Raw genomic sequence first — 23,771 nt, 5'->3', positions numbered from 1 at the left:
AATTTTATCTACTAAAACTCTATTTAAAAAACAAGGAATTATATTATATAAATTTTAGTGCTATGCCTGTTTCATTACATGTTATAGGGGGTTGACTGTATCTTTTAAATTAANGTGTGTATTTATGAATTTAATTGAATAATTCTTGATATAATCATTTAATCAAGTCATAATAGATTGAATTTATTCATTTCTAATAATGATAAATTACTATGGTAAAAATGTTGGCATTAAAACTTTTAAAACTTCGAAATTGTGAAGCTTCAAAGTTTTGAAATTTAAAAAGCTGAAGATTTGATATCGCTAAAGAAAACAATAGATTGGAATAGTGAAAAAAAAAACTTGTTGCTTGATATCTTCTTTTAGACAATGAGTTATTTCACTATTATAATAAAGGAAAATTTGTAGAATGCTCTGGAAACTCTAATATAGAATTTCTAATATTTGTTTATAAAATTTTGCTGATAAATTATTATTATTATTATAAGTTTATTAAGTAATCTTTATTTATTGTTATATGCTTTTATTATTTTAGAAAGTAATAAGTAATTTTATTTATTTAATTACAGGGGAACCCTACTTAAATATAATTATTCAACCAACAAATAGAATCAGATATCGTTATAGGAGTGAAAAAGGATCACATGGAGGGTTGACTGGTAAAACTAACAATACAACCAGAAAAACTTATCCAACTGTTAGGGTAAGAATTATTTATTAATATTAATAATAATTTAAACATATTGTTAAGAATAAATAAATATTCATATACTTGATTCGTTTTAGCTTGAAAATTACAGAGGTAACAGACAGGTCTGTATTCGTGGTAGTTTGTATACAAATGAACAAGATTCTAAACCACATGTTCATAAACTCATGGGAAGAAATTGTAATGAAGATGGAGTATGTACTATACATCTTGGTGAAGATATGACAGCAGTGTGAGTATACAAACTGTATTTACTATGATAATTACCACAATATATAATTCAAAGCTTTTGTTCATTGTATATTAATATTATTTTTCTGATCTCTACATTCTATGATTTATTCACTTTTTTTCTTTTTTATGTCAAACAATTTTTATATAATTGAAGTTGAATTAGTCTTGAAAACAGTTTATTTGACATTCAGCAATCAAATCATTCTATATTTTTATTACACCCATTTACAAATTTTATATTTGTTTTTAATGAAATTCTTAATAAAATTATTATTGTTTCTATACAAATTTTGTATAATAAACTTCCCAAAGCCCAATACATTGATACTCAACCAAACAATTGCCTTAATTAAAGCAAAAGCTGGCTGAGTGCCATAGTGGAGGTGTACTTAGGCTGTGGGCATAGGAGTCATCCCCAGCTGTACCATGAGTAACTGCATATGGTTACATCTAAAGTTTCAATGCATCTGGAAGTGAAGAATTGCTAGGAGGTCAGAGTGGCATAACTGGTAAGTGCATTGCATGGTAAGCGGAGGTTGAAAGTTCAAGTCCCACTCCGGGCTAGTTCTTTTCTTCCAGATGATTCTAAATTATTTAATAAATTATTAAAAATTATAATTATTAATTTAGATAAGAGATGTCACCTAATATCTACCTCTAATACCAAATTACTTAATATCTAATCATTAATAAAAGTAAATTTATAACTCAATTAATTAAGGCAATCATTTGGTTGAGTTTTATTGTGTTTATGGAACAGAGAATAATTAAATAGCAGAGGTTAGAATTGTAAACTAGATATACTGTATCTTTTAAATTAATTTTATCTACTAAAACTCTATTTAAAAAACAAGGAATTATATTATATAAATTTTAGTGCTATGCCTGTTTCATTACATGTAATATAAGAAAACTATAGTAGTTTATTGAAAATGTTCACTTTTACTCCAGGTTGGATTTGATATTTGGTCAATTATATAATAATTAATATTGTATTTAATTATTATTTTATTTTACTTAAAAAAATATTATTAAAATTCATTTAAAGCTATTGTTTTAAAGTACTATGAACTTAATTTTGATATTGCTTAAGTACTTTCTTATTTGTTGTTTTTGTAATTAATGTGAGTTTGATATAATTATTAATCTATAGATTTATAAGAGAATTAAATATTATTTATTTTGTTTTTTCATTATATTGGTTTTAAATATTAAACTTTTTTTATTAAATAAAGTAATAATGTTATAATTTGATTTCAGGTTTCAAAATCTTGGTATATTATTTGCAGCTAAAAAGGAAGTACCTCAAATATTATATCACAGAAAATTGGAGGAACTCTGTCTTTTGAAAGATTTCGTTATCAGAAATGCGCAATCATCTCTGACAGGTATATTTTTTTTAATATTTATGAAATGAAATAATTTGTGTGTGTGTGTATATTATAAATAATGTTTAATATCATAATAATTTTTATTAATAACTAATATTATACTTAGAATCAGAAAAACAACATCTTAGAGAAGAAGCAGAAAAAGAAGCTAAGGATATGAATCTCAATTCTGTTAAAATATGTTTTGAGGCACTTGCATATAATCCAGATTCTGATTTATATGAAAGTATATGTCCTCCAATTTTTTCTGATGCTGTTGCTAATCAAAGTATGTAAAAAACTATAATTAAACAGTTAATAATAATGTAATAAATTAAATTATATAATTATGCAAATAATAATAATTAATAATCAAACTTGTATGTCATAATTTCAATTTTTTAATAGAATCACCAGATTTTGGTGAATTAAAGATCTCACGGATAGATAAATGCTCTGGTGTTTGTACTGGTGATGAAGAAGTTTTCCTTCTTTGTGAAAAAGTAAATAAAAGTAAGTTCAAAGAATTTTTTATTTATTAACATAAAAAGAAATAGAATTTGAATTCAATTATATTCTTTTAAAATTTTAGAGGAAATTAAAATTCGTTTCTTTGAAACTGATGAAAATGGTAAAACAATGTGGGAATCTTATGGAAGATTTAATGAGACTGATGTACATCATCAAGTAAGTAACATTTCAGAAAGTAACTCTTAAATTCATTAATTATTATAATATATCTGAAAATCCAATAAGATTACAGTCATTTCAATCTTTATGCTGGTTAAAGATATAAATCAAAATTTCCTCTTTGTTTCATTACTTCATTATTTTATATTCCTTTAAAAGAATTAATAAAATTAATAAATTTTTATATTATAAATAATAATTATTACTGTAATAGATTATTTTCAAAATATAATAGGAAATTAAAGAAATAATGTATTTTACTGTATTAATTTTCCCAATGAAATTTCAGTTTGAATATATATTGGAAGACTAAATTTCCTTTAAGAACTATTTATGTTTGTGTCTCAAATGAACTTTAGCAATCCAAAATTGACATTGTTAGATTTCTTAACAATTATTTTTATATGATTACTTTAGTTAAAAATATTGCTGTTTTTTAAATAATGATATTAACAGGAGAATGATATTTATATTACTTTTATATAAGATGTTATATATTAAAGGATTTAGGAATTGTAATAAAAAATATTGCTATTTGTATTATATTTACAAGTAAGAATGTTCTAAAGAGTGCTTTGTCATGAAATGAAATAGGAATGACTAATATAATTAACCATACAAGTGATCTTTCTAAATTGTCTGCATTATTTATCATTATGTATGTAATGGATTTTAATCTATTAAAATTTATTGGAGACTGGAAATCATAGCATGAGTTTGAAAAATGTTATTATAATTTCTAAAAATTAAAACTGATCTTATATATCTTTTAAATAAGATATCAATACTGATAAGCAATAGCTCCTATAAATATGTCATAATGTATATTTATAATAACTTTTATAAATATACATTGCTTATCAGGTAATGATAATAAAGATTAATATAAACGAAACTAAACGAAACAGTTAATAAGATGATGATATTGTTTAAAAATACATACATAATATAGCTAAATTTGATCTAAAGTTGAGCTTAACTGCTGTACCATCTTATATGTTAGTGATTAGAAATTAATTTGAATTTAATTAAATAAATTAGAAAAATTCTGGAAGAATCGGATTGACTTAGAGCAAGACTCAAACTCACAACTTCTTACTGTGCATCTTGTTCAGTTATCAGTCCAAATTGTTGGTCAGTTATTGGATGTTATTAGTTCATATTAAATTATGTCTGAATAAAGATCTGAATAGCTTAACTGGTAATTCATTTGGCATGGTAAATGAAATTTACAAGTTCATATCCTGTTTCAGATCCATCTTTTATATCAGAATTTTTAATATTATTTAATTAAATTCAAAATGAATTTTTAATTATTAATCTTTACTTAAGACAAAGCACAACTTCATATTTTTAGATGAAATTTGGTTATCAAATTAATTTAAATTAGCCTTAATGTATAGTTGTAAGCTTCTTGCATCTAAAAAAGGAGTGTCTATTGAGGACCAAAATGCATTCATTCCACTAATAAAAATCTTAATTTCTCAAAATAATCTTGATTACTTGGCTCCATTGCAGTTTGATAAGCCAATTGGTTAATTGAGATAATTATTAAATTTGCTTTAATGTAATCTAAAAATGTTATGACATTTTTAGTTTAAGTTTATTTTAAAATGAGACAATCTGAAACTGAAGTAATCTTAAATTCAGAGATTAAATTTTTATTTAAATATATCTTTAAATCTTTCATCTTTCAGTATTTAATTTTAATCATTGTTAATATCAAAATTAATTTCTATAAATTTATATTAACATCATTATTCTTTAACTGAAGGTGGCAATTGTATTTCGTACACCAGCTTATCATAACACAGAAATTAAAAGTGCGGTAAAAGTATATCTTCAGTTATTCAGAAGTAAAGATGGAGAATGTAGTGAAGCAAAAGAGTTTCATTACAAACCAGTTGATCATGGTGAGTTTTTAATATGTTGAAAATTAAAACAAGTAATAATTGCATATTAAATAATATAAAACACTATAAATTATTTATTTTTTAAAAACTTAAATATATTTATTTAAAGATAAAGATGGTGTAGAACAGAAAAGGAAGAAACCTAATTTTAATCCTGGATTTGGAGGATTTGGCTATCATACTAACCATTATGATCCAGGTTCCTATCATACTGGTCCTTCTGATTTGGGTAATGGAGGAGATGAAGGATTGCATGGTTTCTTTGGTAATTATACATTAAAAATTCATCTATAATTTAGAGTAAAGTTTATAAAATGACTAATATTTATTTAAATAAATGTATTGATTTCTTCAATTCTGATGAGACTAACACTTAAATTGAAATGTCTAATTTTAGAACATTTAAAATAAATTGCGTAATATAATTTTCAGATAGTTTGACTGACTAAAATTTTTTATTATATTTCTTGTTTTGTATTCTATATGAACATTCATCTTTTTTAATTTTAGTTTCTTTTTTCCATTTAATTTGACTGAAATTACTCCTCGGTACTATGTAAAATTAGTTATTAATATAGTCATAAATCTTATTTAATTGATAGTAATCTTAGTTAATTATTTTATTATAAAAAGATTCATATAAAAGTTAAAGTGATTAATAATTATTCAATGTCATTTTTAATTTAAACAAATAATTATAATAATATTAGGCTTTCATTTATTGAATTTAAAGTATTTGAATTATTCAGACAATCAGACTATTTTGATACAGTTAATATATTTATATTATAATTTTCGTTTCTTTTTATATATAAAGCATTAGCATTTTTGAATATTAGGAATAAAAAAATATTTCATATTAACACTATGTATGAATGGAAATACTTTAGTATTTATATTAATATATAGCAGCAGTTCTCAATCAGTGGCACATGTACCACTGGGGGAATGCAAGAACGATCCATTAGTGTTACAAGTCTATACACAGAAGGTTCAGGTGGTATGTGAATGAAAGAAGGTTGAGAACTGCTGATATATAGCATAAAATTTTATAAAAAGTTACAATATAATAATGATAATGGTATTAAATATATGCATATTTGTATAGAAATTTTGTATATTCCATACGCATTATCAGATTTTAATTAAAAACTTTTAATATTTTTGAAATTATATACAGTAAAATCTTTTCAAAATTTAAGGAGTAAAAAATAGCAAGAAGTTTGAGTTAAGAAGTTTGAAATTAACTAGTTTAATATCCAGTTTTCTCAAATTTTTCTGTGGCCCTAAATTTTCCATTATCAAGCCATTTCTCACAAATCTATTCACAGTATGATTACAAAATTATACACAGTTTATGGCACTTCTGTGACTGTTGTCAAAGCACCTTCCTTGTGTCTCAATTAGAATGCTGATAACATACTGTATCAGTAAAATGATGTTGACATGAGGTTGTAATAGTATGGCATTATGTTTGGCACAGTGCCTTAGTGTTTATTTATCTTAATCATATGTATTTACATGGAATAGGAGAGAAAATGAAGATCAAGGACAGAAGTTACATGGGAAAATACGGTTGAGTTAAAAGTACTTAATCATTCAAAATTGATTTAAGAATGCTGTATTACATGAAAAACTCGATATACTGTGTTTTGGACTTGTTGACTGCTTTGAGTTAATGCAATTCAACTTAACAAGGTTTTACTGTAATTTAGTTTGATGAATATTAATAATAAACTTAGAATTTTACCAATATATAATATAACATTTTAAAGATTAAGAATACTTTTTCAATTCTTATTATTTATTTGAAATAATAATAACTGTAAATAATTTTAAAAATATCTCATTTTGAAAGTTGATTTGTGTTTTTAGGGGAATTGTTATATCTATGTACAGTACAATAATAAGAATGAACATGAAATGATTGTAATTTTGTTATATACTTTGGTAGGTAAAAGTCCACCAGGATATCAGAGGGAAGCGATTTTTAAAGAAGAAACTTCTGATAGTTCTGAATTGATAGATGAAATGCAAAATCCTGTAGAATTTAGTCAAGATATCAAAAAAATTTCTAGTCATCATGACGATCCTTTAAAAAAAGGTGAAGTGTTCAAGAAGACATGCAAAGTTTTTCCTATTAAATAATAAATTTTATTTTAAAACTTTGTTATTTGAAATAATTAGAAAATCTAACATTATTCATGAATTATTTTCAATAAAATATTGGTAATGAAAATTATTTTCTATCACCATATTATTGTGTAAATTAATGTAAGAGATTATAAATTAGCATAATTATTTACAAAGTGTTAAGGTCATTGTTCAATTAAGTATATTAATTTTTTAAAATTTTATTTAAATATAATAAAGCCGTTTCTGATTATTTTATATTCATTTCAAATTTTATATATTTCATTATTTTAGACGTTTTAAGGAAATTAATCACTAATTCAAGTAAAGATTTTGAACTTCTTAAAGATGAAATTTTAAAGAAGACTTTTGAATTACAAACCATCATAAACAAATCAATGAAAGAAGTAATGCACTCACAAGAAAAGTCAAAACATTCTTCAGACTTATCTGAAAATGAGATGTATCATTCACTCTCCATCTTTCAATCAAATATGTCAAAAATTATCAATGATTTTTCATCTTACCTGACTGTTAGACTTGGAAGGTTTGGAGTTAATCCATTTTCTTCCATAGATTCAAATTTAATACAGTTATTATGTGAAAAAAGAATTCAAGAAGAAGTTAAACATATTTCAAGGATATTAGCAAAAGAAGAAGCAGAAAATTTACAGTATTTTTCTGCTACTGGTGATGTAAGAGAATTGTTAGCAGATAAGCATTACTTGTTAGCAGTAGGAAATGATGCAGGAGATACGTAAGTATTTTAAATCACAATGATTTATTAATTTTTTATTTTATATTAATAGTATGTTCCTATTTGAAATTTCAGTCCTCTTCACTTAGCCATATTGCATCAACCAGAAAATATAAGTATAATTCAGATATTCCTTGATATAATGTCAGATATGTGTAATCCAATAAATCATCTCAATAATCTCCATCAGGTATGTGTAAACATCAAACTTTTTTCAAATATATCCTTTCATTCTATGTTATTAACAAAATTCATATTTTTTTTTATAGACATGTTTGCATTTAGCAGTTAGACTTTGTCCAAAAATTATACCATCCCTTTTAAAACATGGTGCTGATCCTAATATTCAAGACAGATATGGAAATACATCTGTTCAATTAGCTATAGAAACTAACAATGTAGAAAGTCTTTCACATCTTCTTTGCTTTAATAATTATTGCAATTATGAAAACAACTATCCAAGATTATCTATATTAAATTATTGTGGTAAATTTCTTTTCATATTTTTTATTCAACCATTTATAATTATTATTTTCAATGTCATCTGTGTGATAAAATTAAAAAATGGAATTATTATATATATATTTAAAAAATTTTTTTCAGGTCAAGCAGCTTTACATCTAGCAATTACCAAAGGTAATGAATCATGCATTAGACTTCTTTGTCAAGCAGGAGGTGATGTAAATCAACAAGAAGGTACTCGAGGTAGAAGTGCTTTACATTTGGCAATTGAATATAATCCTCAAGCATTGGATATTTTGCTAAAACAGGTAAATTTATAATATCATAGTTTAATTGTTTTATATTAAAATAGAATATTAATTAATTGTGCTATAATTTTATAAAATTGATTGTAGAACTAAGTAAAATTTTCTTTTCTTTTTGATGTATTTTTGTTGTTTAGATTAAAATAATCAAATACAGAAATAGATTCCATTGTTTTGTTTTATTTATGATGTAATGAAGAACAAAGTTTTTATGATTTTGTGGTGTATATTTATGTAGTTTTAATTAACTTTTCAAATCAATTATAATTTATTTATTTGTTTATTTTAGGCAAATATAGAGTTTGATCTACAAGATTATGCTGGAAACACTGCATTACATTTGGCATGTTCTCGTAAATTAAAAGATTCTATCATGAAACTAATTAAAGAAGGATCTAATCCAAATATACTTAATTATGACACTTATGGTAGCTTTGAAGAGGATGATGATGATGAAATGAATGATTCAGATACTGATGACAAATGTAGAGATGATGATGATGATGATGATGATCTTGGAAAAACTGCTTTTGATCTCACAGAGGGAGACAAAGAGGTATAATAAAGTATAAACTGTAAAATTTAATAATTATTATTATATTTTGACTAATTTGTTATATATGAAGATTTAAATATGTTATTATACATTGTTTATATTTACTATATTGACTATAATAGTTTTGATATTTGCTTAATAGAAAAAACTTTCTACTAAATAAATATTACTGAAAAACTGTCAAGTTCATTACCTTAATTTTTCTGACAGTTTGAATTTTTGCAATAGAATTAAGACTGAAATATAATTTGAAATTTATCTGTTCTTTAAAAGAATGTTTAAATGTATAAAACAGATTTTCATGTATTTTTAGGAATTACTAATAGTATCAAACCTCTCATAACTATCTATTGTTCTCACAAATGTTATTGTTTATGCTCTTCTTAATAGAGGATTAGCTGCCATAACTTGAAACACATAATTACTCTATATTAATATTAATTTATTCTTTTATTTTTTTATATTTTGAACTGTTATTAAAAACAATAAAAAATTATTCTCAAAAGTGCTTGTAGAAAATGAGAGAAATAATGTAAGGTCAATTATTAAAACCAAACTAGCAAATTAAAGTTTCTTAATTAAGAAATGATATTATGCATTACAAAATTTCAAACAGCACTATAATTCGATACATGACACACATCATTGGTTGACTTATAGTTTTACAAAATTTTAACAAAAAATTTTTTTATTCATTTTACATTAAATACAAATGATAATGAGTAAAACAGCAAAATTTGATCTGCACATTACAGTTGAATGTTATAAATATGAAAGTAATGTTCAGCAGAAAGCTTATTTAGTAGTAAATAACACAGTATGCATTGTGACCACATATTGAGCAGCATATATTTAAATATCTGTCTTCATTCATAACTGTTTTACTGAATGAGAAACAGTTTCGTTTTACTAGACATGGATTTAATAAAAATTGATTCATAAATAAGTTGAATCAAGTTATCAATGTGAATCCATTTATTTATATCAATAATTTGGAACAAAACAAATACACTGGTAAAGTTCCTTGTAAGGTTTAATTTTTATTTTATTGTAATTTTCAATTTATTCATGATTTATAGTACTTAATTTTTACTATACAGTGTTTGTCGTAAGTCACACACCATAGAAGATAGTGTGGAGAAACATCAGGAGATTCTAGGCAATACATCAGGGGCAGGTGCATAATGTACTGGTTATAACTTATGATGCATCATTTTGGGTCTGCAATACTATCAAAAGGAAATTAATTTCACAAAATTCATATGCTTGCCTTTCAACTAATGTTGGCTCATCTGCATGGATCTGTAACTAATTGGTATGTTTTGAGGATCAAATTTCTTTTTAATACTCAATATGCAGATGATAGCAAGAATGTGACACATTAAAAATAACATTAAAAAACTGGTAGTTTTATTTAAATAAAATTAAACACAACAATTATAAAAAATTGGTAATGATTTGTGTATTAAACAGAACAAATTCAATCTTCACAACTTACCTAGTTGTGAGTTACAGAACTAGGCAGCTGGGCTTATATTAGTTGAAAGTGATTCAACCAAGCATACGAATTTTGTGCAATTAATTTTCATTTGACAGTATTGCAGACTTGAAATGATGCATCATATAATCAATATCAATAACTGTATACTTGTCCCTGATGTTTTGTCTATAATCAATTAATATTTCTCTGCACAATCTCCTACAGTGCATGACTTATGAAAAACTAGGAATATCACAATTATCTGTAACTTATTCAAGATTAATTTTTTAATAATAAAATTAAGTACAAGTTTTAATCTTTCAACAACTTTAAAAATATTTTCCTAACAATTTATTAACTTTAAACATAACTGAGATATAAGTGAATCTTCTTACAATCTTATTTATATTTCAGATTATTGATATTCTGAAAGGCATTACTGTACTAGAATCAATGGATGTTTCTGAACATCCATCTTCATTAAATATTGATGTTAAATTCAAAACAAGTGATAGGAGTGTTGAAAGTAATGATGACGTAAATAAGAAAGATGATGATAATCAGAGCGTAATGGATTCTGGATTTTGCAGTAGTAAGTAATTTTGATTAATGTACTATTTAAAATTTGTTAGCTATTTTTTAAATAACTATATTGAATAATTCATGTAAATGAAGAGTATGGGAAATTAAGATGTTCTTTAACTGCTTTTCTGTATTTATCTAAGAAAAAACAATTTAGATACATTAANATTTATAAATTATGTAAAATAGAAATATATAGTCTTCTTTCCCAAAAATCATAATTAAGAAATACACAGTTTTATTGTATTGTCAATATAAATGTGTATCTCCTAATTATGTAAACAATTATGACATCACTTATTCATAAAATGTGATTTGAAAAGCCAGTCAAATAAACATTAACTCATTGTGCTGTCATCAAAAAATAATTATATCTTGAATTCATTGTATTGTAAGGTGTTGAGAATATTGACTGTAATTTTTCTTTTGTTGATTTCTTTTTCTTAATCAGACATTGGTTAATTAAACTAATTGTGAATGACTATATTTAATACCAAAAATATATAGTAATTACAGTAGAACTCCAACTATCTAAGTCCTGATTAACCAAAGTTTCACATTATCAGAGGCAAACCTGTAGTGAATACATTATTTTTCTTATACTGTAATTCATAAAAAAGTTTAAAACAATAACATATATTGCAAAATGATTTATTTCTGTTCTCTTTTATCATTTAATAAGTGATATAGCACATAAAATGTTTTATATTTTTAATCTAAAATTGCTTTGGCTATCTGAGATAGTGTTAACTTACATTTAACCACATAAACCACAAGTTAACCACATTAACTTGGAATATCAGTATTCTACTGTATATAACTAAAAAAGTCCAATATTAGAATAAATAGGTTAATAAAATTTTATTATTTTTACATTTTAATAAACTCTGATCAAGAGATAAGGTCATAATATGTTTCTATTAATTATGAAATTTAGACTTCACAATACAGTAGAGCGTCGATTTTCCGAATCAATTGGGGACTGGGGTTGTTCGTATAACTGATATTTCGGATAACCGATTTATGTACGAAAAAATAGTTTAACGTATCCAATGTTGAAATTTTTCTCCGTTGCTTGTCGCTTCGCGTTGAATTTTCGTTGATGTTAAGCCTAACAAAGACTATTGTATCATTAAAAATTATTTTTTTATTTTGTACAAACAAAATAAATATATTGAAAAATATAAAAACAATAAAAAATTTACTTCAGATGTTAATTTAGTATCAAAAACGTAAAATATTTGAATAGTCCAAGACATAGCCAAAGATTGAAGCTCCACAGCACTGGCGAAAATTTAAATTTGCCAACTGGAAATCTTTCGGATCATTGACGTTTTGGATGATTGACTTTCGGAAAATCGACGCTCTACTGTATATNATTAAGGGAAATTTCTCTTGTGTATTGATATTACTCTTCATAATACATTTTTTTCACTTATAAATTCAGTTAGTACTTGAAAAAAGTAGTCATACTCTACCTAATTTAAATGCAAAAAATATGCATTTCTGAAATAAATTACTATATTTTCTATTGGACATTAATCCAATTTTATTAAACAGGTTATAAAGTATTATTTTATATATTAAGTTATTAACTTTCAAAACACCTTTCTTTCTTTTGTAGCAAACTTTTTAAATTAAATCAAATGAACTAATGTTTTTGGCTATATTAAAAGCCTTCTTCAGTTTAAGCAATTTTATATAATTATTAATTAATTATATAATAATATAATATTAAATGCTCTGCTTCCTTCAATGATGGTTATAATTGATCAATAATGCTTATAATAATCTATAATGCATTAATTAAATTAATTATTATTATAAATATAATTTAAAAAATTTTTTAATTGCAAAAAAAAACATGTTCTTAATTGAAAGACTGTAATTAATTTTGCAAAATTAATTACAATCTTTTCTATAATATAACAAATTGGAATGAAGAAGCTAATTGAGTAATGTTTTACTCTAATTATTATTATCAATAATTAATTTAATTATTAAAGTCAACATTTTTCTTATTTAATAGATGAAAATAAACAGAAATTCACAAAAATAATATAATTAAATATAGAAGAGTGTATAATACGCCTTATAAGTCAGTACAACCGTGAAGTAATTAATTTCTTACACAATATGAATGGTATTTTTTTTTATTTTATTATTATTATTTTTTTAATATAAGTTACTAATTTGATTACAATCAAGGAAGTGAGTCATTTCATCAGACATATTCCATTAAAAAATCATAGAAATATACAATCTAATTAACAGGAAACGTTCATTCATTATCGCAAAGATTCATTATGATAATCAGTGGTGTATAGTAGTCTTCTTGTAATAATGATGTGTAAAATGACGTAAAGTAACATCACACTCGACCACTTTAACGTGGGCAGATAACCGCATGCAATATTAATTAATAATATCAGTTACGTAAAGAAAGAATTTAATGATCGATAACATTACAATGAAAATTTAAAAATAAAATAGAAATGAAGAATTTCACTTTAAGATTGGGGAAAATTGTTCACATATTAAAGGAGAATCGTGCTTAACTCAGTCATGCTTAGTGTCATTTTATAATTGTGTGTAGTATTACGTGTATTCTGAATATTAGGGATTTCCTATCGATAAAATTTTAAGAACGAGTTTTTGACTCATTTTTTTTTTTTTGTCTAAAAAAGAAAAATGCTATATCATTTTACTTCAATAAATTAACCTAGCATTGTACTATCTTTCTGAATTAACTCATTAAAATAATATTAATTGAATATATTCCAAAAAATATAATCGAATTTTTAAATAAATTTATGTATTTTTTTAAAAAAAATAATTTAAAGGTAATTTACCTAACACTTAGTCGTGTGTGCATTTTATTTATTATGTATACATAACTACTTATCTTCACTTTTGTTTTTCTTTTTTTTAAAAAATCTTTCCCGTGAATAGGAAATTCCATAAAATGGAAATATCATGTATTTTGGGGAAAATATTGATCTGTAAATCTCTGAACTTCATGAAAATTGCCTACACGTGTTACTTCATCGCACGTGTCTCATACCAACACTTGATTGGTGTATTCGATTGTTTTTCCCGTCGTCCTTGGTTATAACTAGTTGTGTTTTCAGTTTGTAGTGTTCTTTCTTGTGTATTGTTCGGATAAAGGTTTGACATTATTAAAAATGGACACTAATAGATTGTTAGTGAGTATTTTCCTTTATTTATATTTTAAAATAAGTTTAAATAATAATAATAATAATTTTTTTAAGTTGAAAAAATCTTAATTTTTAATGCATTTATTAAATTTTTTATATTTATATAATTTAATTTTTTTTTTTAAATAAGTTATTTTAAAGTTTAAGACAATAAAAAATGTTTTAAGTTTAAATGTATATAAATATAAGCTGAGCTAAATCTGGTTTTGCTTGTTTATGTTAGTTTCTTATAAATATTCTACAAGTTCATATGTCAAAAGTGAAGAAATAATATTAAATATAATATTTATTTAGTGTTTTGAATTGATTTAAAATGTTTATAAATTATTTAAACAATTAAATTCGTTTTTAATTTTTAAAAATTTAAAGTTATATTTTACTAAAAATATCAATGAAATAATAATAATAAATTTCCTACTTGACGCATAAAATGTATTTTTTTTTTTGTTTGTTTATGCTCCAATAAGAAAGAATTTATTTAAAAAAATAGGAAATAAAATGAAGATTTTTGTTTTAAAAATTATTTTAAAATATTCTTTTATTTAAAGGAAACAATACATATAAATATTCGTAATTGTAGGTTAATGTTAACAGTAACAATTTGTGTAATTTTAATATATAATAATGTAATTAATTGTTACTTTTTTAAATTGAAAGTTAAAATTTTCTTTTAAAGATATAAAAAGAATGTTATTTTGTATTGTTTTATAAGGAAGCGAAGCGATTTTTAATGTTATTTATTGTACTCCTTCTACACTGTAATATAGGCTGTTTACTATTATTAGCGTGGTTCCTTTTTAAATGGGTGGTTTAAACTTTTTACGACTTGTTACATTAAAAACTAATCTAAAGCATTAAACAATGCTCATAAAAAAAATATTTATCTCAATAGACGAATACATTGATGCGTGTTGTACGCTGTACATGCACGAAAACATTTTTTAAATTTAATTTACGTGTATATGAACTTGTAAAATGTTCTTACTGAATGAGAAATGTCATTGATTTTAATGTACTGTTGGGGTTTTTTTTTCTTTTACGAAATTCTTCAGAATTGTTCTGTTGATAAGCACTGCTAATTATTAATAGTTTTATATATAATTTTTTCCTTATTTAATTATTAAGGTTTTTATATTCTATGATGACAAATTTTATAAATTAATTTAACAATTCAGATATTCCAATTTGATAAAGAATATCTTGGCATTCACATATCTAGTTTATGAACTTAAGGAACTGGCCTTGAATTTACTTTTCTCTGTAGATATCATAAATTACAGAAGTCAGACACAAACTTGTTTTTCAGGGATCCTTAATTTAGTATAATTAACATTATTTAAAAGACTATTCAAATTTTAATCTCAGCAAACTATTCACAATAAATATGAACTGTTTTTATTCTGATGAAACTGTGTTTTAATTTAATTTTCTTTATTCAGATACAATAACGTTATTGTGTCTGAGCAAAATGAACTGTTTTATTTATTTATTTTCAAAGTACATAACAAAATTTTGCTTCAAGAACAAAAGTTCTATTAAATTGTTTAGTATTTTTACATTCAGATAATTCACCTTCAAATTTATTTATGTAATAGTTTTTGTTCATAAATCTTCATTTACCAAAAATAATTTGGTGTTCCAGCTTTAAAAAAAGTTAGAAAAGTTTTTGGATTTTTTGAATAATGAACAAATATTAATGCTGTCATATCTGAATTATATTATTTAATTTTATATTTATATTATATGTTTTATTATTTATATTTAATAATAAAATATAAAGATAAAAAGTTATATTGAAAATGTTTGTCGAATTTACATTAAATTATATACTGGGATTATCAAGGTTTTGATTGATGTATTTAGTTACATTATACAGTAGAATCTGCTTATTATAATCATGAATATTTTTATCAATCATTTAAAGGTATTAGAATTAGCATGTCCCAAAACATGAAAATTAATCTTTTTATTAACTTAAATTTATTGAATACTAACTCTTCAGATGACATTTTAAACATAAATTCATCTTGGTCATAAAATGATTCTAAATTAATAAACAAATTAGTAATTTTTAATTTAGTAAAAATAAATGTAATGAAAATATAGTGTAATACAAGTGTAGTTCAATAATCCATTTAATTTATTAATAAAGATAATGTTCCAGCTTCAGAATTAAAATTGCTTCATATTTTTGAAATTTCACTAAATTATTTTTAATAAAAGAATTTTTTATAAATTAATTATAAAAAAATGTTTATAGAAAATGTACAGAATGACAAAATTTATTTATAATATTGCATTTAATTTATTTGTGTGAAACTTACAAAATAAATATTATTTGATAATAAGTTATTAAATTGATAATTGTAATATGAACTAATAAATATGTAGTATATTTTTAACTATGTTTAGATATAACATATAATATATACATCCAAATTTATATATATTTATATATGTAAATTTAAGATGACATAAATTACATCATCATAAATTAAGAGATGGTTTTCATAAACAGTCTCATAACTTATGATGACATATAAAATACATAAATGCAAATAGATATAATATTATATCAGCTAATGGCTGTTGCTGAAAGTATAAATATAAATCTATAAATTGAAGAATAGATTTTATTAATTAAATTCTATTATCTAAATTAAATTTTTTTTTCTATTATAGTTATTAATTACATCAAAAGTTATATGATAAATCCTTAATGTATTGACTTTATTATTTTGTTTTAACTTTGCATAGGTGAAATAACATTATTTGATGAAAAAACATTAAACAAATTATGTGAACTGCTGGATCCACCCCAATTAGGCTGGGAAAAATTGGCTTTATTCTTGGGTATTGACACTCCACTCGAAAAAGAAGTTAGCCCAACAAGGACAATCATTAAACATTTCCAGGTAAATATTGATATTAATAAAAGTGGAAATTAACTTGATTACATATTTAAATATAATAATTGATTTACTTGTAAATTATTCATGAAATTTCATTATATAATTTGTTAAAAATAAAGTATTCATTTGAATATGTTGCCAAATAATGATATTTAATCTAATCCTGTTATCAGATATTTATAATTTACACTTGTAATATGTTTCTTTTAGTATGTGTCAACATTACATTGCTAATTATAATAGTTGGATTTAAGCTTCTGATTTAATTTTACATCAATATTTGTAGTTGAGTATTTTTCCTGTAAAATGTCAAAATTATGTAAACATCAATGTGCATTTTATTTGATGTATGTAGAATAAAATGTAAATTATAATCTTCATATTATGGATAATAACAAAATGCAAATTTTAAGTTACTCATTCAGTTTATTATTTATAACACTATAAAAATGTTTAATTGCTATGATAAATTGTAGAAAAGTTGAAACTTTAAAAATGAGTTTACATTTTGATCAGAAAAATGCTACACAAATGAAGATAAAAGCCCTAATTTACAACATATTTTATCTTAAAGGCTATTGCTGGAGTCTATAGCTTTAATCCTTCCTGTAGCTAAGTTTCCATTGAAACTGCCATTACAATTATATTTCCATAATAGTAAAACATTAAACTTACTTGTTTAAAATGTTACTAAATTTTTTAAATATAAAGTATTAAGAGTTAATTATTAAATAAAGTTTTTATAGCATGTACAATAAAGTATGATAAAGAATAGAATTTCTAGTAGTTTACATACTTTTTTTTTTTAACTCTTTCTGCCCTGTGGGCACTAAGAGGGCCTCTTTTAGCAAGCCTTTTATGGGTTTGGCTAGGCCCACAATGGGGCGACCGGGTAGTGAGGGACAGGCCTGACATATCTGAATGGACCAACACCCCGAAAAATTCCTGGGGATTTTTTGACTCATCTGGATTCGATCCCAGGTCCCCAGAGTGGTTGGCTGCCACCTTGACCCCTTGGCCATCCAGCCATTCGTAATTTACATTTATATACATTGAAAATTCTCACAGAAACAAAAATAAATGAATAAAATGGATTTTTAAATCCATGTAATTTATTTTATTTTAAAATTTTAAGCATTTGCTTTTTGTAAGAATGCTTTATAGAAAACAGCACCTTTTTTAAAGTGATCTTTTGAAAATTTAAAAGTATAAAACAGTAAATGGAATCTATTTTAGATTTTTGTAATTTAAAAATTGATGTTCAGACATCATTAGCAAACACATGAATATAATATTAAAAATCCAGGAATTTTATTTACAAAATTATATATTTTTCAAATTTTTGATAACTAAACAACATTATCTTCATACAAGGCATTTCCTACAATAGATTCTAAAATTATTTGAATTTGAAAATTCAGATAACAATACTGCAGCTTTTGAGAGTTGCAGTAGATAAGACTTTAATTCATAACTAAGAATTAATTTTTTTCAGGCTATTTTTATCATTTCCTAATATTGACAGAAAATTTCTCTATTTGATTATGAAAATACAGTAATAGTAATTTGCAACAAGATAAAATCTTACATTAGTTTTATCTTTCTTAAAACTTTGTTTAGTTTCATAAACCACTACTATATTTGAAGCAGATTGCTAAATAATTCAATTAAGAAAAATGTCCTATTGTCTTTCTTTACTTATTTTATATTTTTAACATTAAATAGCTTAAATATTTTAATGAAATGTCTCCGTTTTTGTATTTATAAATTTAATAATATACTCATTATACCAATATACTCAATATACCACTTGATTTATAATCTCACTATTAAAAATCCATTGGTTTTTTTCAAAATATTCATTCAAATATAAAAAAATGTAAAAATTTCTGTTTTTAATTAGTACTGAACTTTAAATCTAATTAGTGGTATAATTTGATATTAGTGTAATTGCTTTATACATGTACAAAATGTTATAAATTTTGAATAATAAAATTTACTATTTTATTTATACAGAGGCATGGAGATGTTGACGTCTTTCTAAATGCAATTGATGCCGCCCAATTGACAGAAGTGAAGGAACTTGTAAGACATTTACAAGAATGAGACTTCTGACAAGCTTATAATGTGATATAAATGCCATAATATAATTTTTCATCTTTATGTGCTCAAAAACATATATATTTTTTCAAATCATTTTCATAAATTCATTGTGAAAAAACCATGTTATGAACATTCCTGTAGAATGTTATAAATTTTTTTTTATATGATGGTGAAGGCTCGTGTAATATACATATAATGTATTGTAACATGATATATATGTACTGTATTGTGCATGTTATATTTTTGTATATCAGAGATATTCTTTGATGCTAAAATGGCAATTTAATATTTTGTACTTAGAAAAGTTAAATAACTGGAAAATTTTAAGAAATTATTGTATTATATATTTTTATGAAAAAATTATTGTTTATAAATAATTACAATTTTTGTTGATTTTATGGGAATTCTTGTATAAAAATAAATTGCACTCAGTTATTATATTTTTATTCATTTGGGGCATTGTTTATATAAGAAAGAATATAAAAAATTTTAGAGTTTCTGTTACTTTTAATTATTGTTTTTAATAAAAAAGAAGAAAAATATAATAAAAAAAATTTATAATTATTGAATAAATTTTAAAATTCCTTACCTTAACTCAGTCTTATAAATGAACACATATATAAAATTTAAACAGGTTTCTAATTTTGTTTGAAATTATTATATTTTTTAGATCTAAAACAAATTAAATTTATTGAATTGAAACTATTATCTTGGGAAATCAAACTTTTTATTGTTAATTTATTCTGGTTAAACACTAATGACAATATAAAATAAAAAAGAAATTATCTTTGCAGTAATTTACACTTATTATAAAGAAAAAATCTACTTTTTTAACATTATATATATTTTTTTTAATCTAGAACAAACATCCAAAAATTTTGTTTTATAAATAAAAAATATAATTTAATAAATTTGTTTAAAACTTTTATACTTTTTTCCACTNTTTCTTTACTTATTTTATATTTTTAACATTAAATAGCTTAAATATTTTAATGAAATGTCTCCGTTTTTGTATTTATAAATTTAATAATATACTCATTATACCAATATACTCAATATACCACTTGATTTATAATCTCACTATTAAAAATCCATTGGTTTTTTTCAAAATATTCATTCAAATATAAAAAAATGTAAAAATTTCTGTTTTTAATTAGTACTGAACTTTAAATCTAATTAGTGGTATAATTTGATATTAGTGTAATTGCTTTATACATGTACAAAATGTTATAAATTTTGAATAATAAAATTTACTATTTTATTTATACAGAGGCATGGAGATGTTGACGTCTTTCTAAATGCAATTGATGCCGCCCAATTGACAGAAGTGAAGGAACTTGTAAGACATTTACAAGAATGAGACTTCTGACAAGCTTATAATGTGATATAAATGCCATAATATAATTTTTCATCTTTATGTGCTCAAAAACATATATATTTTTTCAAATCATTTTCATAAATTCATTGTGAAAAAACCATGTTATGAACATTCCTGTAGAATGTTATAAATTTTTTTTTATATGATGGTGAAGGCTCGTGTAATATACATATAATGTATTGTAACATGATATATATGTACTGTATTGTGCATGTTATATTTTTGTATATCAGAGATATTCTTTGATGCTAAAATGGCAATTTAATATTTTGTACTTAGAAAAGTTAAATAACTGGAAAATTTTAAGAAATTATTGTATTATATATTTTTATGAAAAAATTATTGTTTATAAATAATTACAATTTTTGTTGATTTTATGGGAATTCTTGTATAAAAATAAATTGCACTCAGTTATTATATTTTTATTCATTTGGGGCATTGTTTATATAAGAAAGAATATAAAAAATTTTAGAGTTTCTGTTACTTTTAATTATTGTTTTTAATAAAAAAGAAGAAAAATATAATAAAAAAAATTTATAATTATTGAATAAATTTTAAAATTCCTTACCTTAACTCAGTCTTATAAATGAACACATATATAAAATTTAAACAGGTTTCTAATTTTGTTTGAAATTATTATATTTTTTAGATCTAAAACAAATTAAATTTATTGAATTGAAACTATTATCTTGGGAAATCAAACTTTTTATTGTTAATTTATTCTGGTTAAACACTAATGACAATATAAAATAAAAAAGAAATTATCTTTGCAGTAATTTACACTTATTATAAAGAAAAAATCTACTTTTTTAACATTATATATATTTTTTTTAATCTAGAACAAACATCCAAAAATTTTGTTTTATAAATAAAAAATATAATTTAATAAATTTGTTTAAAACTTTTATACTTTTTTCCACTATAAAATAAACTTTACAAAATTGATAAGGCAATTTTACTGATCAACCTTCTAAACATTTTGAAGGTTAATCAGTAAAATTGCTTTATCAACCTTCTAGTAATAGTAATTAAATATGTGATATTCATGAATTATTCAATGTTTGTTTTAAAATTGATTTTATTCTTGATTACATTAGTTTTACATAAATATTCTATTACTGAATTCTTTTTTTTAAATCGTATAAAAACAGTTATTTATAGGAAATTAAAGCAATGATCCATTTAATTTGAATATTCAGAAATATAACAAAAAGTTATATGAAAAATATTATTCAGAATTTTACTTAAACAAGAATAAAATAGGTAATATTCTACAATATTCAATTTAATCTCTTAAGTAATTTTTATTACAAATTATTCAGATTTAAATTAATTAGCCCTTTGTTAAGTTTGAATGAAACAAATTTTACATGTGGGAGATAGAATTTAAATTTTGCATACATTATATTAAGGGAAATTTCTCTTGTGTATTGATATTACTCTTCATAATACATTTTTTTCACTTATAAATTCAGTTAGTACTTGAAAAAAGTAGTCATACTCTACCTAATTTAAATGCAAAAAATATGCATTTCTGAAATAAATNATATAATTATATATTAATTTTATTTAGTATTCATTCCTTTTTGAGACTTAATAAGAAGATAATTAATACTAAAAATAGCAAAAGTATATCAAACTTTGGAACTATATCAAAGTATTTTTAAAAAATTATTTAATTAGTTAAATAATTAAATCATTTTATTTTTATAACACCTCTCACTTAATGTACAATTTAACAATTTACAACTCATAAATGTATAATTAATTATTAGTTTTTAAGTAGTTAACAACTTAATTGAATCAATTAAGGATTGTGATTCTTTGTAATGACATAAAATACACACAGGTATGAAATAAAAATATTAAATAATATATTTTCTATGATAAATTTAAACTTTTCCACATGTAAATTAATTTCATAAGCAAAATTTAATATTCCAAGATTTTAACAAGTGACGGATATTATATGTTATCACATGGATAAAAGCTACTATCAGCGTAGATTAATAAATAACATTAAATAATTAATATAAAGTAAAGGATTAATTAAGATTTAGATATTAATATTGACAACTTTATATCAATATATTGACTGATTTAATGAATATTTATGTGGATTAATAATTTAAATTGTGCTATGATTTGTAATGAGGGTATTAAAACATGAATTAATAATTTAATACCTATAAGAATGTTAATATCATTTTATATTTAAACTTTCAAATTTCAAGTAGAATGTTAGTTTTATTATAAGATAATTGCAATTTTGTAAGTGATCTGTGCAAATTTGTTTAGTTTTTCTTCTTTTCTATAGCCTCAAGTCTTATTGTCATCACTTAACATGAGATAATATTAATTAAGAAAGGGTTTTAAGTTTATTGGGTAATTTTGAANTAAGTCAGTACAACCGTGAAGTAATTAATTTCTTACACAATATGAATGGTATTTTTTTTTATTTTATTATTATTATTTTTTTAATATAAGTTACTAATTTGATTACAATCAAGGAAGTGAGTCATTTCATCAGACATATTCCATTAAAAAATCATAGAAATATACAATCTAATTAACAGGAAACGTTCATTCATTATCGCAAAGATTCATTATGATAATCAGTGGTGTATAGTAGTCTTCTTGTAATAATGATGTGTAAAATGACGTAAAGTAACATCACACTCGACCACTTTAACGTGGGCAGATAACCGCATGCAATATTAATTAATAATATCAGTTACGTAAAGAAAGAATTTAATGATCGATAACATTACAATGAAAATTTAAAAATAAAATAGAAATGAAGAATTTCACTTTAAGATTGGGGAAAATTGTTCACATATTAAAGGAGAATCGTGCTTAACTCAGTCATGCTTAGTGTCATTTTATAATTGTGTGTAGTATTACGTGTATTCTGAATATTAGGGATTTCCTATCGATAAAATTTTAAGAACGAGTTTTTGACTCATTTT

At 23.0% G+C, this 23,771-nt stretch overlaps 1 protein-coding gene across 1 annotated transcript; it reads left to right on the top strand.

Moving 5' to 3' along the window:
* The first annotated feature begins 221 nt into the window (after positions 1 to 221).
* LOC111625397 (nuclear factor NF-kappa-B p100 subunit-like) lies at positions 222 to 19,803 on the top strand. Its single transcript, XM_023368531.1, has 18 exons — positions 222 to 268; positions 547 to 703; positions 787 to 941; positions 2,204 to 2,331; positions 2,441 to 2,602; positions 2,722 to 2,826; positions 2,906 to 3,000; positions 4,778 to 4,916; positions 5,026 to 5,181; positions 6,871 to 7,020; positions 7,344 to 7,806; positions 7,882 to 7,996; positions 8,076 to 8,292; positions 8,410 to 8,576; positions 8,863 to 9,129; positions 11,024 to 11,201; positions 17,167 to 17,324; positions 19,338 to 19,803. The coding sequence occupies exons 1-18, from the start codon at positions 222 to 224 to the stop codon at positions 19,425 to 19,427; spliced, it is 2,949 nt and encodes a 982-aa protein (XP_023224299.1). The 3' UTR covers positions 19,428 to 19,803.
* Positions 19,804 to 23,771: the final 3,968 nt, after the last annotated feature.

Source organism: Centruroides sculpturatus, unplaced genomic scaffold (assembly GCF_000671375.1).
Source record: "Centruroides sculpturatus isolate CEXI.00-Female unplaced genomic scaffold, Cexi_2.0 scaffold233, whole genome shotgun sequence".
NCBI classification, from domain to species: Eukaryota; Metazoa; Arthropoda; class Arachnida; order Scorpiones; family Buthidae; genus Centruroides; species Centruroides sculpturatus.
Note: the sequence above shows the minus strand (reverse complement) of the source record. Positions and strands in the feature narration are given on the sequence as shown.